A 20,967-nucleotide genomic window follows, 5' to 3' on the forward strand; every position below is an offset into this window, starting at 1 on the left:
TACAGTAATAATAGTAATACTGTACGATATTAATGATTATTAGTAATGATAAATAAAATAATAATCAAAATATTAGTAAAACTTATAATACTTATAATATTATAATAATATATTCTATTATATGACATCAAAATATGAAATATTTAAATATATTCTGTTCGTTTATAAAAAGATGGTAAGAAAAACTATTGTCTTATTATCTAATATCTCTATTTCTTTAATTGATCGAAAGTCATATCTACAATCAAATCCTCTGACAAAGAAAACAAATAAATATCGAGTGTGATTAGAACAGAACGATGTGGTAACGACGACATCAAAGCATCGGTTAAACTCATTCAAGCAGAGTGTTAAACTATTGACAAAATGTATCTTCATAGTTTACGAGAATCTTATTATATAAACATCTAGTGCGCTCAAGCGAAGCAAACGGAGATTTCCCATTTCCTTTCAGCCATTTCATTACTCGTTCTTCTCGAATAATGAATAATATATGTATACATTCATAATATTCTATACATATATATACAAGATGTTATTATCCTTTCTTCTTACTATTCTTACAAAATCGATCATTTTGTACAAAATGAAGATCCTTTTTTTTTTTCGATAAATGTTTAGCTCTGAGATATTCGAGCGTATCCAGTTAAACGAAACACCCTGTAGAAGAATGTTGGGGAAAGTGGAAATGTATGATAGGCGGCGAAAGTAAAAAAGAGATCCGAGCTTAATCAAGATGAACCCCCGAAGGGTTTTCCTTCGTCCATCCTGTTCCCGTTCTTCGGATTGGTACCCGTCGCGTTCGTCGTTTCCGCATCTTTTCACGGCAGCCGTTAGAAACAATGCCTCGCGATCGTGGAACAATGCGCCACTGATTAAGTCCGATTCTTAAGCTTTCGCTCGTGGATGGGCGAGCTTAGTCGATTCGTTCTATTAACGCTTCAGTTAACGAGATTCGCGTTACCATCATTAGACGATTCATCGCGTTTTCACTCACCGTGGTGAATTCTTGAAGCGTTATAGCGATGGAATCATTTCCCTGAGCCATCGGTGGATTGTCGTCTTGATCCAAAATATCAATATGCAAGGTATTAATAGGCGCGTATTGTATACCGGTGATCCCCTCCCAAACGACACATTGAACTTGAAGGACGACACGAGGACCTGGTCCTTCAGGTGCTGGGCCCAACGAGTCTCTATCCAATAATGCGTTAGAGAATAACATGTTCTTCGTCACGTGAAAATATTCTGTACCTAAAAGAATTCGTGCGTTCGTGGTTTTCTATGAATTTTCAGATAGTTCTCTAATAATTCTAAAGATAATTGTTTATACACGTTCGATAAATTTATTTTTTCGAATAGGAGGATATCAAAGAGTTTGGCAATCTATAAATATTTTTAAATATTTTAAATTATTTAGATTATAATGAATTTAGATATTTAATATTTTGAATGCATCGTAGATATACAGATATACAATATTTATAGTTTGAAGTGTAAAGGTTATTTTTAATTTACATTTTATATAAAATGAATATTCAATGTAATTAATAAATATTTTTATTATAGTTTTTATTATATTGCGTATAATAAATATTTTTATATTTATATGTATATGTTATATTTAAATTCGTTTGTATTTTTTTATAAAATATAAAAATATTAAAACTGATTGATATTTTTATAAAATTTATCTATCCAATTATATTTCCATTTTATTTTATGATATTTTATTATTTTTTAAATAATTGAAATACTAAATTATTGAAAATATAGTTGAAAATATGTATTTCTAAATCAAATAATATATTTCAAAATCGATGCATTTTATTCTCAATAATTACTTTTAAATATTTCTTTATTATAAAGCTCTTTGTTTTTTATAAGTTTTTTAAAAAATTCAATGTATGATATATATATTTATATACATATATTTCTTTGATTTTTGCAACATTTTTCATTGAAAGAATTTTACAATTTACAAAATAAATAAAAATCAAATAAAGAAAAATCTATGAAAATGATAAATAAAAACATCTCTTTATCGCATCATTGAAAATCTAGATAAATGTTTTTTTCAGTGAAGAAAAACTTATTTTAATTGAATTTAAAGTTTTTATTTTTTATTTTTCCATTATTAATTATATAATTAAATTTATAATAAAATATTCTTTTATAATTCCATCAAGCAGACAATAAAATCTTTTTTAATGGAAATGAACTTATACAATTTAATATTGTATAATTTGTTATGAATTAAAATGAATTATTCAAATGTCGACTTTCTATATAGAAGAACTAAGAGAAAATTAAATTGAGCTTCATTAATTCTTCATAATTCTATTATCTATAACTATTAAGATCTTTTATTAAGTTTCATTAACAAAAGCGGCAATGATCCCAATTCTTTTCTTTATTAAATTCAAAGTTTTAACTGATTAGTGATGGAAAGTTTTTTGTTCTTTCTGATATTCTATATTTTCCTACAAAGTAAAAAAAAAAAAAAAAAATAAACATTTATAAGAAAACACCATTGTTCGATTTCGATGATTTTTTAACACGTCAAAATCATTACTCTGAGTAATGATTTTGAAATCTTATGAAAATCATTTTTATAATATTTTCACATATATTTTGATAATATAATAAAAAAGTTATCGAGATCGGAAAATAATATTTTTTTTTATAAATAATTATTTAAAAAAGTTAAATTTATTAATTTAAATTACTATTTTAGTCTATGTTTTAAGTATTTTAAATATTAGAAAAATAAATTTAATCATTTAATTGACATTAAAAAATTGTAACTAAAAAATTTTAGTTTTTATTTTTAATTCACTTAAAAATATCTAAGATCTCTTCAATTGTGTAGAAAAGGTCAAAGTTGAGTATAACACTTGCCGTTTAATAGTTTGTAATCGGTGACATGAAAATTCGGACAAATATTAGTATAAAATCCAGGTCCAAATGTGCCGATCATCGCGATTGGTTGATTTTCGTAAATTCTATATCTTGATGTATTCCAAAAACACATGTCCTGTATATAAACGAAATTTCATCAACTTTTTGGTAAAATGTGTACAATATCGCTCAAAAGTATTCAAATACAAGCTTTTTTATCAAAAAATATTATAATTTTAAAATTATATATTGGAATAGAATAATTTTGTTCATAATATAATAGAATATTACTAAAAAAAAATTAATTTGTAAATGTTTCATAATAACGAAAAAAATTTTTTGTTGTTTGAAAAATTATATTTTTTTTTAATTGCTCAATTTATTAATTATAAAAAAATTTGTAATATAATAATATAATATAATATTAATAAAATTATAATAGCAATTATCGGATGAAAAGATATTTTTAAATAAAAATGATAAGATTTTATTTTTTATATTGCTAAAACATTGGCTATTTTGAAATTAATTGGTTGTTTTTAAAAACATTATTTTGGTGATTTCAAATTATTTACATTTTTTATATTTGATAATCCAATGTTTCCAAACAAATTAAACAAATCGAACAAAATCATTGTTCTCTACTGTACTAATTCTAATTATTCAAATTGATCAAAATGTTCGGATACTTATGAATGATAATGCAGATAGAAATTCAACGAATTTCTAGTTACCTGAACGTAATCTGTGCAATTAATATGCATTCCATTAACACGCGATGGTTTCACCTTGATTTCCAATACGGCCTCGTTGCTGCCATTTTCTCTCGCCAGTACCACGATTGTATGATTTTCAGATGTGTCTTTACAAACATCGAAACGCCATAACACCATAATATATCCGTTCAAACCATAATTTACTTACCTTCTTCCGAAAGATCGTGCAACAATAGGGTGTTCGTTTCGGTATCTATCGAAGCAATTTGTTCGTGGGGCATCTTGATGTGATACTTTGCGTGACTTGGTTCGGACGAGTCATTTCGAAGAGTCCTCAGCTCGAGCAATTTCAAGTTCCACGAAAATTCCCCTCCGTTTCGTGGAAGATATGGTATCCTTACAGTCAAATTCGACTGCGGAAAATAGAGCTCTGAAAGTAGGAAGCATAGCGTGTCTAGTGATTATATTTGAAAGAAATTTGTGCGGATTTATAAGGATAGTAGTGGAATAGGTATTTAAGTAAAGTAAATTTTCTTAAGATATATTTTCATGTAGAAGGGTAATTTTCGCTTGTTTCTATTATTCTTTCCCAAGATGAAACTTTTTTCTTTTAAGTTTCCAAAAGAAACTTTTCAAGAAAAATTCAAATTAACAGAACGAATTTCTAATTATATATTTTCACTTTTTCTTTTGATTCTTTATTTTTTCTTTTTTTTCTTTTTGAAGTTAATTAATGTTTTTTTTATAAATATTTAAATAAAAAAAAATAATTTTAATGTTTAGAGTATATAATATAGTAGAAATTCTCTAATATAAATAAGTTTCTATTTTCATTTTTTAAAAGATAAAATGTAAGACACACAATTAAAGGATTAAATGATTCATAATTATTCGATATCTTGATTATTTAAAGTTTCGTTTATTTTTAGAGTCTTGATTAAGGATCTCAATTATTTGGTATTGCTTGTTTAGTAAGAATACGAATACATTTGAGAATAAAATTTTCAAAAATTGCTAATCGAAAGTTATTTTTCATTAAAGGATATTAAATTGATTCTTTCATAGTAATTTTTATTTTTAATATAATTTCTATTATATACAAAGTAATAATAGTAACTCTCAAAGATTTTATTCTCAAATATAATCATATTCTTACGCCAATCTTGTATACCTTTTTTATATACTTAGTTTTTTTTTTAGATTTTTCCTTATTTTTTGAAATTGATAGATAATTATTAAACAGTTATTATTATTGATGTTATATATCAAGTTTAATTATAAGAGTCTTGATATATAAAGTTTAATTATAATCGAAACGTAAAAATTAATAAATAAATTTTGTAAAGAACAGTATTTTCTTTCTTGATTATTCAATCTGAATTTATCTTGACTGTTTGTTGTAATTTTTATTATATTTCTGCACATTTTTTTAAATTTTATGGATTTAAAAACATATATGCATCTATAGTGCGTCATATAAATTAATTGATTATTTATAAATTTTTGTTTTTAAATTAAACTTTTTACAATTTATGATTGAAATAAAATTAGCTTATCTATCGCCAACGACCATCCCACGTAGGAACTACTGGTTCTCGTTCGATCACCAAAGTCAAGCTATGTCGGGCACGGTTAGTACTTGGATGGGTGACCGCTTGGGAACACCGTGTGTTGTTGGTTTTTTTTTTTTCTTCTCATGTATTTTATCATTATTTATTAATTTTTATCATTTTATATACTATTTCGTATACCATAATTTTTTTTTCATTCTTTAAATTGTATAGATTTTGTTAAAAACACTGCGCAATGCGATATTATTGAAATCGATACGATTGTTTGTAAATCTTATTCCTTTTCCAATAATGTTCCACAATTTAACAATAAAAGAAATATTTCTAGAAAGAGATAAGTTAAACAATCGCCAACGACCATACCACGTAGGAACTACTGGTTCTCGTTCGATCACCAAAGTCAAGCTACGTCGGGCACGGTTAGTACTTGGATGGGTGACCGCTTGGGAACACCGTGTGTTGTTGGTTTCTTTTTTTTCTTCTCATGTATTTTATCATTATTTATTAATTTTTATGCTATCTCGTATATTGTGAATTTTTTTTCATTCTTTGAATTTTACAAATTTCGTTAAAAAAATATATTGTACAATAATATTATTGAAATCGATGCGATTGCTTGTAAATCTTATTATTATTCCAAACATTTTAGTGTTCCACAACTTAACAATAAAAGAAGTATTTCTAGAGAGAGATTAGTTAAACAATCGCCAACGACCATACCACGTAGGAACTACTGGTTCTCGTTCGATCACCAAAGTCAAGCTACGTCGGGCACGGTTAGTACTTGGATGGGTGACCGCTTGGGAACACCGTGTGTTGTTGGTTTCTTTTTTTTTCCTTCTCATGTATTTTATCAATATTTATTAATTTTTATTACTTTCTATGCTGTCTCATACATTGTAAATTCTTTTTCATTCCTTGAATTTTACAAATTTCGTTAAAAAAATATATTGTACAATGTGATATCTTTCAAATCGATGCGATTGCTTGTAAATCTTATTACTTTTCTAAACATTTTAATGTTTCACAACTTAAAAATAAAAGAAGCATTTCTAGATAGACATAAGTTAAACAATCGCCAACGACCATACCACGTAGGAACTACTGGTTCTCGTTCGATCACCAAAGTCAAGCTACGTCGGGCATGGTTAGTACTTGGATGGGTGACCGCTTGGGAACACCGTGTGTTGTTGGTTTCTTTTTTTTTTATCTTATGTATTTTATCAATATTTATTAATTTTTATTATTTTATATGTTGTTTCATATATTATGATTTTTTTTCTTTAAATTTAATAAAAAAATATACTGCACAATGCGATGTTATTTAAATCGACGCGATTGTTTGATCATAACTAAATCTTATTATTTTTCAAATCACTTTCATCTTCTATATTTTAACAATAAAGATACTATTTCTAGAGAGAGATAAGTGAAATAAACGCCAACGACCATCATGTAGGAACTACTGGTTCATCAAAATCCAGTTACGTCGAGCATTTGAATGAATGACTGCTTTGGAACACTGTGTATCGGTTCTTTTTGTCTTCTCAACAATTTTATCGATATATATATTAATTAATTACTTCGCATTGTATTTTTTTTTCAACGATATCAAATGTCCTATCATTTTTAAATAATCTATATTCGATTTTTTATATAAGTTTTGCATCATCATTTATTTTACTATTTGCATATAATGCACTTTGATAGCACAGACATATTTGTAAATGGCATCGAAAATAAAAAAATCTATTTATTTTATTTAATTACAATTTATAATATTTAATATAATATTTCATATATTTTTATACAATGATTGAAATAAAAATAAAAATGAAGATAATAATGAATTTTAAAGTTGGTAGTTAGTATATGTTGTTTAATCTTATTGTAATATAAAATTTTAAATAAAAATAACGAATAATAGAATTAGGAATGAAAATAAAATAATTTAACAAGATATTATATTTCTAATTATTTTTTTTTAATATCTTTTTTTACTTTTTAATGAAATATATACGCTATTATGTATATATTTAAATGAATTTTAATTTATTTTGTGATTTTCAGAAACTATAAGTTATTATATAATAATCATAGTTTCAGAATATTAATGAATATTTGAAATAAGTATATTATTTACGATATCATGATTAAAAGTAAAATAGCGAATTTGTTGTGTGTATATCTAATATGAGAAATTTGAAATTTATAAATAAATAATAAAATATTTAATCCCAATAGTATCATTTGGATGCGAAGAACAAACTCAAAAAAAAAAAGCTTAAAAAAAATAAACTTTTAGATTGAATTCAATGTTTAATCCCAATGGAATTTGTAATTATTAGAAACAAAATTTTAAATTTCATTTGTTATAAGATTTTTATAATTATATTATTTTTTTATTAATATGTTAAAGTTTTTTTTTATTAAGATGTTAAACTCTTTAAACAATTACATTGTTTTATATTACTTATAATTTTTATTTTAAATTTATTTCATTAAATTATTTAAGATTTACAAAATTTAATAATTTTCTTTCTTCTATGTTCTAAAATATTTAAAATATTATTTTTTCTCTGTGTTTTTTGTTCTTAATTTACGTAATAAAATTATAAATTCAACCTCGCAACAGTCTTTAATCTATATTTCTCTTATCCCTTTCATTTATTTTTCTCTTAAAGAGGAGATTCCTGGTTGAAATTATTTCATAGAAAAGGTGACCGCAAATGTAATGTTTTCGATCGCGAGACGAAAATAAACGTTTCGTCTCGACATTGTAAAGTTCAACGGTGAGGGTTCGCGTACAGTCAACTTCGTGGAAACAACTTGTGTCAAGGTGAGCATTTAATCGATACACGGCAGGTAGTTAAAGTCCTGCTCGCCGATTATGCGCGCACGTTGTTGGAGTAAAGATCATGATCAAGATTCGACGTTTTCGCGAAATAAATCTTGAAAAGAGGGAAAATCATCATTCATAGAATGATTCGTAATCCAACATCATTCAACATTTGCTGTTTCTTTGCTGATTAATTGATCGATCGTTGAGTGATTGATCGTTTATCTGTCATTTCTCTGTCCGCTGAGAATAGTATAGAGACTGTAGAGAATAGATATAGAAGTGGAGAATTGAATAGAATAGATGAATTGTATAGAGTAGATGAAAATTTTCATGTTGAACATCGCATGTAGGAATTTTTAGACATAGGATTTTCAAAGAATTGCTTCGATAATTTTACGTCGTAGAAGGATGCGTGTTTATTTCATAGAAGGGATAGGGAAAGAAGATATTTCGGTAGGGAAAGCCCCTAGTTATGGAGAGAGTGAAAATACGCTGGTATACAACTGAAGGGGAAAGAGAAAATATACTAGAATTAAAAAGTGCTAACAAGTAATTATTGGGTTGGTAAGAAAATAATAAATCCTTTGTGAATGCAAAAATTAATTTAGTCTTAACGTATTCGCATAATTGGTTTTAAAATTCATTTATAGTTTATATAAAATTGTTATATAAAATTGTTATATAATTTAAATTGTATATATTATATAAAATTGTTATGTAATTTAAATTGTAATTTATTACAATTTTTAATTAGTTATTTATGTATCAATACTTTTATCGTTTATTCATTATGATAATAATTTATTTTTTATAATAATAGCCAATAAGATTTATTTTGCAAGTATGCAATTTGATCATATTTTTTGATAAATCAATATTTATATAAATTTACTTATACATTTTTCACGGATAGTATTTATATTTATATTTATATTTTCTTTAAGTTTATTTCTTTAATAACTAAAAATAGAAATATGTTATTTCTAAATGCAATAATATAGATTAATTCATTAGAATTTTGAATAATTAAATCCAGAAAATATACCATTCTCATAAAATAAATTTATTATAAAGATTTATGTTTCATTTATTTGAAATTATTTATTTTATCAAAATCATAATTTTTTAATCTTTCCAATTCTATTGTACATATCACGCACACGTTTCCACTTATACTAATTTGATCTGTCAGCTAACTTAACAAATGAATAATGTTTTTATGTATTACAAAACTTTATACATTCATTTAATTTAATTTAATTATTCATTTAATTACACTATGAACTATTCCATAAATCTAGGAATAAAATTTTATTTTTAAATATAATTTTTTATATTTTAACACTCAATTTCATTATTTATTTATTATTATTAAATATTATTAATAATTATTTAAAAATAATTAATAAAATTTAATATTGTATATTATATTATGCTAATATACTTATATTGATTTACAAAAAATGATTTAATGATTTAATAAATGTATAACTAAAAGTTAATATAAGAACGTAGAATAAAACAAAAATTAAAATATATCATATTTTAATTTTTTCTTTTTCTTTTTATTCTTTGGAGTTTCTTTTGATTTTAAAGATAAAAATAAACAACATAGAAAATGATATACAAAAATTTGATTGAGATTTATTTATTAAATTATAAGCAAATTTTGCATTAAATAAAGCAAACTGAAAATAAAATCTTATCTCATGACGTAAATTATTTAAAACTTTATAATTTAAATCTATATTATTTACTTTATATTTAAATTTCATTCGACATTTTTATATATCAATTTTTATATTTATTTTGACGTTTTTATTTTGATCCATTCTATAAAGATATTTTACACACATATTATTCTGTACAAAAGAAATAATATTTTTATTCAAATATGTAGGTGGAAACATTTAATAGATTTATGTGCATACCTTATTTCCTTTATTATAGTTCGCATATCTAAAAGATTATTCTAATCTACGTTGCTTAAAAATTCTGTCCAAGCATCTACCGTATGTTGAATGCTGCTTACTAATGTCTACATACTTATCTTCATAATCGTCTTAATTTAAAATATTAAAGTCTGACTTTAAATAATAAAGAAATATCTAATTACAACAATTTATTTTTAATTTTCTATAATAAACATATATAAAATATAAAATAAAATTTTTTAAAGATTTTTTTTTTGCTAGATTCATGAAATAACCTACTTTTTACAGTAGTCAAGTATATTAAACAATGAAACGATCCAAAATTTTTTCGAATTAAAAGTTATTCATTAATTAACTGATTAAAAAAAAAAAAAATCCTCAAATTTGACATCTTAGAATCGTAAGAGTTGAATTTCTTAGAATTTATTAGAATTGAATGATGCTAAAAAACGATAGATCGTCCATTTTAGATCTCTAGAGGCACAAGATCATAGTAGCTGGAAACCCTATTCGTACATCGAGTTACGATTCCCGAAAACAGAGACCGTGAACACGATACGCGCAGCCATACAACTAGACACAGCCCTCACTGTTGTCGATTTGCAAGGATCTTCCGCGTTCGCGCGAAGCGGGGCCAGACAGGGCCACCGCACCTTCATGGGACCTCCATAGAGACCATCGTAGAGCCACCATCCCGATGCACGTGCCCCATGTCTGTAAATTGATTCGTTCTCCCCGTGACGGTATTACTGCACGACATCAGGACATATAATTTATTCGAAACAGACTTTTACAAGTTTTTTTTCTATTTTTCTATATATTTTTTCTAGATAGACCGAAATCTTTTTAGAAATCTTTTTTTTTTGAAATTCGAAATCAAAAATTTTATAAGATTTTTCAAAATATTCAAAATCTAGAATATTTATATTTTTTTATATTTCTTTTCTTTTTTTTCTTTTTTTTAAAAAATACTATTTATCAAGAACTAAAATTCTAATAAATTTTTTATAATATATTTTATTATATATATTTATTATATATATTTATTATATATATTATTATATATTTTTTTCTCTTATTTCTTAGAAACCATTTTAATATAAAATTATTTTAAAATAAATCAATAGATAATAAAATAGATAATAAACATGAATTCAGTTGGATCATTATAAAAAAAAATAAATTCATAATATTTTTATAAGTTATGAATATATATTATATTGTGAGAAATTGTACACATATACTATTTTCGAAAATTTAGAATTTCACAAAAATAGTAAAACATTTCGATTTTGATTTCAAAATTTTGAATATTGTTATTATACTACTCCTTTCATGTTTTCCAATTTTCCAATTTTTTAGTTTCAGTAATATTGCAATATGCAACAACAAAAAGTATGGAGCATATTAATAGAACGCAATGAAAATATTTTTATCGAAGATAATACGATTGCTAGCACTTGTATAAACATCTCAACTCAGAAAAATAATACGTTTCTTATTGTCGACTAACACTTGCGCGCATGGATCACTCGACTATGAGTGATAAATATACTACCACGTTACTTCCTTCTTTCACTTTTTTTTTCTCTTAGCATATTCGACTTTTCAGTTTTCTTTCCTTTTTGCGTTTTTCGATCATCAACTAACTCGTTTCCATGTGTATCTAGTCGAATTCGGAAATAGCTTAACTATATTTAGGGTATTTCAACACCCTAACCAAATGAAAGGTGTTGCTCGTACGACTAATCTTTAAACGCTTTAACAACGAACTTACGATCTTCTTAAAATCTTCGCTCAAATTTATTGCTTTTTCCGAAAAATAATGGAAAAAGAGGAAAGAAACATGGAAAATCAAAGTCAGAGTGAGAGTGTGAAATGTGAGAGATAGAGTGCTTTGAGTATATATTAGAGATATGTGCACAACATGTTCACACCAAAATATATTGTATTTTAATTGTTAAGATTTAAAATTGTTTAAAATATTAATTTTTTTATGAAAAATTTTAACTAACAATAAAAATATTGTTTATAAAATATTGTTTATAATTTATAAATAATTATGATTTATAATTTATCTTTCATAATTACATACTATTAATCACGAAAATTTTCATTTTTATTTTATGAATTTAATTAATAAAATATTATTAATTTAATTAATTTTATTAATTTTATTAATTTAATAATTTTATTAATTTAATATTATTAAAATCAATAATAAATCAATTTCATATATTATGAATATATAGAATATTATGATTTATGTATGAAGTAATTTTTTTCATTATTTAAATATCATTTTAAAAATATCAAAAATAAAGATCAATCTTTAAAATATTAATATATATTTTATTTGTTAAGATTAACTTTGTAATGGTATAAAATAAAAAAAAACTTTAAATTATAAATTAATTTTAATATTTATTATTCTATTGTAAGAAATATTTCTAAATGAAGTTATATAATTCAAAATTTAAAAGTTGATTTTAAAGTAATACTCAAATAAATTTTTCTAAAAAAAATAAAATTGCTGCATGTATTATATTTTATAAATTTTTATTCAAATCAAGATTTTTAAATTAGAAGAATTTCCTTAACTTTTGCGATTGACTGCATATATGTTATTTTTGAATTCATAATGACAAATATATGTAAACAATAAATACATAATTAAATAATAATATATATTATTAATATATATCACATTCATAAATATTATACTACTATACTAATAAGTATTTTTATATATATTTTCAATTTAATTCTTCAAGAAATTAATTTCTTTTAATTTATATTCATTTTAATTTTTCTATTTCACTAACATTGTTATATAAAAGTATTACAACTTTCGATTGAAATCTTGAATAAAAATTATGCGTTAAAATGCAAACTATTCTCTCTTGAGAACCTAGAAAATTTTCTTAAATGAAACAAAGTATGATATATATTCATTTGTCCATATATCATTAAATATTTGTTAATTTTAAACAAATTACTAATCTATTAATCTAAAAGGATATCATAAACGTATGTGATATCATAAATTATTAATTTTGCCTTAAAAATTATATAATAATAAACAGTATATTACATACATATATTTATATATTATATACATATTTATAAATATATATATATATATATATATATATATATATATATACATATTTATAAATATATATATATATATATATATATATATATATATATATATATAGAATGTTTGTATTATTATTGTCTAGCTAAATATTTTTCTCAAAAATAATTAATATAGGACAAAAATGATAAAAGAAGAAAATTGTATTGTCTTTTGTAAATAATATAACTTTTTATGAATTATAATTGTGAAATATTTTTTTGTATTCTTTTAAGGATATTTTTCTTCAATTTTTTAAATAGAATATTATAAATTTTTTTATATAAACAGAGACATACTTAAAAAAAATTCAAATATGTGCCAACAATTTTCAAAATCATATAAAATTATATAGATAATAATAATATGAAACCTACATATAATTTATATATAATACATATAAATACAGTATAATATAGTATAATACATAGATGTACAAGATATTTATTTAAAAAATTCATATATTTCTTAAAAAATTAAAAAAAAAATATCAATACAAATACAAAAATTTTACAGTTTCAAAGAAAAAAATAGAACTATCCTATTTATTTTTTATTTATCAAATATTTTTTAAGGTTATTTCATTTTTTGTAAATTCTCAATCAATTCTAAGTTTTTTATGTAATAAAATAATTTTTAAATACAGAATTACATTATAATACAACTATAATAATAATTTTGTACAATCTTTGTACAATCTTTATATTTTCAAAATACTTCCCAATTTTTATTCATTCTTCCCATTGCTCTTCTATTTTCAAATTTACTTTCTTCTTTTCATCTTTTTAGAATTTTTTTAAATTATTTCTGCTTTTGTTATTTTTATTTGTTATTTTATTTTTTATGTTTTCAATATTTATCAATTTTGTTTCGATACAATAAATTGTTTACGCATTGAAAACAAACAAAATTTTGATGAAATTAGTATTAGAGATTATGATTAAAATTATTTTATTATTTCTTTTTTTATATTATTAAGTTTTTATACATTATTAAATATTTTTTTTAATACATTTTTTCATAGCAATTCGTAGTAATTTCTTCATTCAATTTTAATTATAAATCGTACAATTTTATCAAATTCAAAATAACTATAAAAATATTAATGGCATTTGATAAATTACATTTTTTTTAAAATCATTTTTAAATAATGGATTAAAATTGTATAATGGATTACTAAATTTTTTTAATATTTTTTTATTACGATATATATAAGAATAAAATTACTCTATTATATCTCTATTATCTATGTAAATAAATTACTTTATTTATATTTCTCAATATTATTATTATTAGAATTTATATTATTATAATTATTATATTAAATTATAAAAAATATATTAGAGTAATAAATAATTTACCATACAATTTTAATTCACAATTTTAATCCATTATACAAATTTAAAAATAATTTTCATAATTTTTTTTCTCTTTTCATAATATGAAACATTATTGTTAATATTTAATTGATTATAAAATAAATTTATATTGAGATTATTAAAATGTGATATTTTTCAATAATACAGACGATTAATTAATATCAATGTTATATAGCAAATATAATTATTATATTATAATCATTTATCCAATTTTGAAATATATTAAATTTCAGTAATTTTTGGATGGAAATATGTATCATTTCTTTCATATATTGTCACATATCGACCGTTTCTTTAATTCACCCTTTAGGATTCATTCTTGGTATCCTTAGACAAGTTTACCTTGAAATCGCCACACGACGCAACGTAACGTAATGTAACACAACCGCATCGTAGCAGTTTTACTGGCAATAAGGTCTCGAACACCTAATCAAGGTAATAGTAAACATGCCTTCTTTTGATCCACAATTATCTTTTTTACGATGATTTCAATTGAGTGTTCTAATATTGTGAACATAATTGACAATTAGAATTATATATAGAATCAAGTATTATATAAAATAAGTATTTTTCTTTGACATTTTTTTTTCTTATAAATATGTAAAAATTTCATTTATATTATATGAAAAATTATAAATAATCATAAATATTTTGTATATATATAAAAATCAATAAAAATGATGCTACAAATTTTTTATTTTTTCGAATAAATTTTCTAAGAATTCAATAATAAATTCAATATTGTTTATATCGATTATTTAATTATTTGAAAAAATTTTAAAAATAATTTTTCTTTATTTGCTTTATTACATTTTTTTGAATATCATGTTCGAATTAAATTTGTTTTTTTCAATTTCAATTTTAATGCTAAATTAAAAGAATAAAAAAAATAATTAAATATAGAAATTCATTCTTTTTTAATTGTTATTATTGTTATTGACATTATATTAGACATCTAAGCATTTTACAATATAAAAAGAACTTCTCTATTTAATCACTCTCTTTCTTCTGATTTAATTCGAATAGATTTTTTTTAGATTTCGTAATTAAAATTAAAATTAAAAGATTTTAATTACAATTTTAATTCAAACTTTATATTAAAACATATGTTACAAAATAATTGCATACAAGATAGAATGATTTTTAAATTTTTTTAAATAATCGATATATATATTATACTGAATTCTTTGAAAATTGTTTTGAAAAAAAAAATTTGCAATTTTAGATATGGTTATTTTATATTTTAACTTATTATTTTATTAATTATTATATTAATTATTATTATTTTCTTTGTGCACAGTTTAATTATATTTTATACCTATTTTTATTGAGAAAAGATTTCAATTTTTTTTTTTAAATTTATTTAGAATTTGAGAGATGAATAGATTATAAATAAGTTTTTTCTTTGTTTCATGAATACTTTTTAAATACTATTTTGTCTAGGTTTTTGTTTAGGTGATAGGTATTGCATGATTATCTGTTAGAGATTTCACAAGCAAAAAAATGTAACAAAGTAACTGTGGTCGTAACATCCGATTGTAACATTGTAACGATATCAAAGAACGTTTCGTGAAACAAGTGAATAATATGACGAGAGTATCGAACAATCGATGTCACTATATACTATTATCGGATAAATTATACTTATGAAGAGTTTAATAAATGAATCATCCTATATTTATTTGAATAATACTATAGATAATAAAATAAATAATTTATCTTTCTCTTAATTTTTTAAATGATCAACTAATAATTATCTCTTAAGTATATTTTAATTAATGTAAATGTTTAATAAACTTAAGTTGTCATTTTATATTTAGTTAAATTAAAATTCAATTAATACGAGGTTAATATTAAATTCTTTTTATAGAAATGCAAAAAAAAAAAATAATATTTTTAAAATATATTGAAATACAAATTGAAATAAAAATTAAATTATATCTTTAATTGATTTTAATCATAAACTATTTGAAATATTTTAAATCATTGATTTCATATAAATAACTTCTTCAACTTTTTTTAAAAGCGTAACTCATTTTATTTAATTTTCTAATATATTTTTGCATAATAATAATCGTCAGCGATTATAATATTGTTTTTTGAGGTTGATCATTTTTATAATATTATTAACTTTTATTTAAACTTTTGTTTAAAAAAAATCTGTAAGAAAAAATTTAACAAAATTAAAATAATATTTCGATCTTTTTATAAAATTAGATATTCATTGAATTTCTTTTTATTAAATTTACATCAATAATCCAAAACTGAACGAATTAAAATATAATATTACATCTACTAATGAAATAGAAGCAAATTATTATATTGAAAATATAATTAAAAATAACTAAAAAAAATTATAAAGAAAAACTAAAGATTTAAAAATTATATTCTATAATAATATTATAATCTATAATAAATATTATAATCTAATATCTTTATATTTAAATAAAAAAAGCTAAAATATTTCAAATAATTTGTGTTTTATTTCAATTTATATATAATAAAGATATGGCAATTTGAATAATCCTATAGGAACTTTTTCATATCATGAAATAATTCAAGCGATTTCATTTGTTAGTATATCAATTTACAAACATTAAAGATATTCTATTGGTGAGCAATTGCTGCATTGATTATAAAAGTCCTAAACAAAAAGCAAATCTGCATATTTTCAATTTATAAATAATTGATACTTCATTATAAAGTTCAAGTGCTCACTAATAATATACAATTATTAAACGTCCTAACAATCTTGTATTATTGTTAATCTATTTTTATGTATATTGTGTACAGTTTTAAGCAATTATTTCAATAAATATAATCATTTCATTATTTTTTCTTTTCTATTTCATATCTTTTTAATAAAATTTTAAATGATTCAAGTTTATTTTAAAATTCTTTCTTATTTAAATATATAGAATTATGTCTGTTTCCATCATAATGATATTTTTATACATCTGAGATTCTTTTACCATACTTTTTTTTTACGATTTATATGTTTTTTGATACGTTTTATTCATATTCAGTTCTTTTTGTTTTATTTATTTAAAAAAAGAAATAATAAATTTATCATATAAGATTTTAAAAAAATATTCTAATTAATAATATAATAAACATAAAAATAACATGATCAAAAAATTGAAACATTTTAAAAATTTATTTAACATAGACTAATTTTTTTACTTAATAATTTAAAATATTAATTAGAATTTTCTGTTTATTATTATATGTAATCATATAATTTTAACTTTTCCATTCCACTCTATTGTACATATATGGTACATATATGGTAGAATATACCATTAGGTATATTCTTATTAAGGTTTATATACGTTTTGATCGGGTTTCTGTCGGTGATATGCGACAAATGCATACGCGAAATTGCCGCCAAGCAACGTTGACAAGGGCTAACCGTATGTCGTTTCACGCTTGTGTACTACCAGTTTTATTCTGTTTACTTGGTATTATGCTACGGATGCACTGTGGAAATGATGTAACGTGTAACAAACTGCGGTGGCTAACTTTTTCTTTTTATTTTTTTACTCGCGTCGTTCATCGATTAAACTCTTTTATACTTTTTGATTCATCTTTTCAACGATATAAATAAATACAATGAAAAGTATTATAAGAGTATAACAATTTTCTTTAATCTAAAATTTAATGTTTAATGCGGCAATATTGCATACAAATTTCTGAATAGATTAAAAATATTATATATAATAATAATATCATATATAATAATATATTTTTATAATTTATATTTTATTTATATTAATAATTTTATTATAATTGAAAATAGTAGAATAAACATCATAGACAACATAGATAACATCGATACATCGATAATATACGATTTTATACGGAATATATATGGATTATATATGGAATTGTCGTTTAAGTGAATGCGATTATTTTATTAATACATATCTATTAAATATATTTTTTTCACAAGTTTTTATATTTATTTCTTTTTTTTTATACTTATAAAAAAGATTTATATAATACTAATACAAGTTATTTAATCAATTTCTTCGTTAGCTTTGAATCTAAGTAATTATGAATTCTATTATTAACAAATTTCTTAGATTAATTTCTTTTCGAATTTAGAATATTTCTAATATAAAATCTTATATTATTTTTAATTTCATAAAAAGGAGAAAATATAAATAGGATATTCATTTGATTTTTTTTTTAATAAATCAGTAAATATTATAGATTATAGAATTTTTTTATTTTTTTTAAATAAAAATAAAATCTAATTATAAATTCATAGCATAGTAATAAGATAGTAATATGGAACTATTATTTTTGAGATAAATAAGTGATGAAACTGTATTAAAATATTAATAGAAAAGTTTTATCAATTTATTTAATAAATAGTTAGTTAAGTATAATAAAATTTTATAATAAATTTTACTTTGTAATAAATAGCATGTGTAAATTATATTTTCTTAATTAACATAATCATGATAAATTTTTAATTAACATAATAGATAATATATCTTTATAATAAATTTTTAAAATTTTCGAAAAATTTAATTATATTATAATATTTAATTATATTATAAAAAATATTTTATATTTTTAAATTTTTCATTTTATTTTTTTATCATCTCATTATCATATCATAATAAAAAATATGAATAAAAAATCTTCATTGATATACTGAAAGTATAATTATTATAATATAATTTATTTTCTTTGTTTTTTTAAAAATAATAAAATAAATTAAAGTAAGTTTCAATTTAATAAGTGTAGACGTACGTAGACTTTCTATTACACTTTCTATTAGAAAAAACATAAAGCAAAGGAAAATAATTATCAACAACAATTATTATTGGAATGTTTTAATTATTATAAAATTTGAAATATAATCATTATCAAAACGTTAATGTCTCATATTTCTATTTATATTTGTACTTTTTCTTCTATATATAATTTTAATAGAAATACATTTTTTGAACTATTGTTTGTATTATTCTTAATACATTTTCTGCTGCAATTTTCACTTTTTAATATCATTGATAAAACAGCAAGAAAAATGAGTTCAACATAAAAAGTGTTGCTAATGAGACTATGAATATATTGTAGAATTATTGATGTTGCATTCCTTGTCTTGAAAAGATAAAGAAAATAAATGACTTTAAAATACAAAAAATAAGAAAATAAATTTAATTTTGGATGACAATTTTAACTTTTAAATTTAATTTTAAAAATCTCAAGAAGTATTTTTTTTAAATTATTGATTTTGTATTCTTTTATATTTTTCATATTTTTTATAATAAATAAAAATATCTATAAAACTAGGTTTTGATAAATATACAATAAATATAAAAATATAAAAATTTTTTCTTTTTCGCTTTCTATTTAATCGACATTTAATTAAATATATATATATATATATATATATATATATATGAAATCTCAAATTTCATACTTTTCTTTAATCTATTAACAAGAATCAAATTTGCTATAATAAACTATGGATATTTATACAAATATATTTTTCATATTACATATGATATATAAATATTATGTAGATAATATAAATGAATATAATACATATTTTTTTTTTTATATAAATTTTATTTGCATAATAACTTAATATATTTACATTCAATTTTATTTAATTTTATCATTTAATATTATATCTATATCTCATATAGATATTATTTTATTATACATTATACATCGTGATAGTGTACATAAAAGATGAAATTCTCAATTTCTAGACACAATAATAATGAAATTATAAATTTATTATCAATATTCTATTAATAAAATAGTTGTTCTATATATAATCTATTATAGATTATATACATTCATTACATATTCATAATGTTTCATAAAACAAAATTATTGCATATGATAACGTGATTTATTGATTGAATTTAAATAGTATAAAGATTTTTGTGACCGAATGTGTTCCAGAATATAAATATAAATCATATATTAAATAATATAAATAAATGCATAATCGAATACATACATAACTCATTTGTGTTCGGATAATTGGCCATATGGATAATGAAAATTCAGATGGTACAATGTTTCAGATAATCGACATTGTATTCCAATCATTAGAAATTTCATTATCGATTGATGTAATATTATATAATCGATTCCAATGCAGCTAATAAGTCCGTGAATGCAGATAATAATCGCATTCTATCAACGCGATTAATAAATGATAATCATGTAAAATAATTTTGATAATCAGAATGCAATCGATTTGTTATTTTTATTCATTATCATGATTTCGCAGTAGCGTTTCTCGAGCATTTGTCCGGCAGAGAAACTTTCCTTTATAAGCAATTTGTAATTTATAGATATTTTGATCTATAAATATAGACTTAATAATTTAAAAAGAATCTAGTGATCTTAATGCAAATCTCAAATATATGCAATTTCTGACAATCTTAGGAATTTTTAGATATTTTCAAGTTATATTATTTTAAAGTTTTTAAATTTTTAATATTATTTAA

At 21.4% G+C, this 20,967-nt stretch overlaps 1 protein-coding gene and 4 non-coding genes across 8 annotated transcripts in view; 4 read left to right on the forward strand and 1 right to left on the reverse strand.

The window, feature by feature from the left end:
• Window positions 1-20,967, reverse strand: part of LOC412667 (proto-oncogene tyrosine-protein kinase receptor Ret) — a 188,741-nt gene that overhangs the window by 33,354 nt on the left and 134,420 nt on the right. For all 4 annotated transcript variants that reach the window (XM_026439537.1, XM_026439536.1, XM_006572141.3 and 1 more), the window contains 4 exons: window positions 3,826-4,047; window positions 3,636-3,763; window positions 2,902-3,037; window positions 998-1,254 (listed from right to left, as the gene is read on the reverse strand). In XM_026439537.1, the coding sequence (XP_026295322.1) occupies window positions 998-1,254; window positions 2,902-3,037; window positions 3,636-3,763; window positions 3,826-3,898 (594 nt within the window). In that variant the 5' untranslated portion in view covers window positions 3,899-4,047. The remainder of the gene's footprint in view (window positions 1-997; window positions 1,255-2,901; window positions 3,038-3,635; window positions 3,764-3,825; window positions 4,048-20,967) is intronic.
• Window positions 5,179-5,297, forward strand: LOC113218696. The gene has a single exon (XR_003304478.1). It is a non-coding gene; the product is annotated as a 5S ribosomal RNA (ribosomal RNA).
• LOC107965800 lies at window positions 5,538-5,656 on the forward strand. Its single transcript, XR_003304462.1, has one exon. It is a non-coding gene; the product is annotated as a 5S ribosomal RNA (ribosomal RNA).
• On the forward strand, window positions 5,895-6,013 carry LOC113218681. Its single transcript, XR_003304463.1, has one exon. It is a non-coding gene; the product is annotated as a 5S ribosomal RNA (ribosomal RNA).
• LOC113218687 lies at window positions 6,266-6,384 on the forward strand. Its single transcript, XR_003304469.1, has one exon. It is a non-coding gene; the product is annotated as a 5S ribosomal RNA (ribosomal RNA).

Source organism: Apis mellifera, linkage group LG3 (genome assembly GCF_003254395.2).
Source record: "Apis mellifera strain DH4 linkage group LG3, Amel_HAv3.1, whole genome shotgun sequence".
In the NCBI taxonomy this organism is placed as follows: domain Eukaryota; kingdom Metazoa; phylum Arthropoda; class Insecta; order Hymenoptera; family Apidae; genus Apis; species Apis mellifera.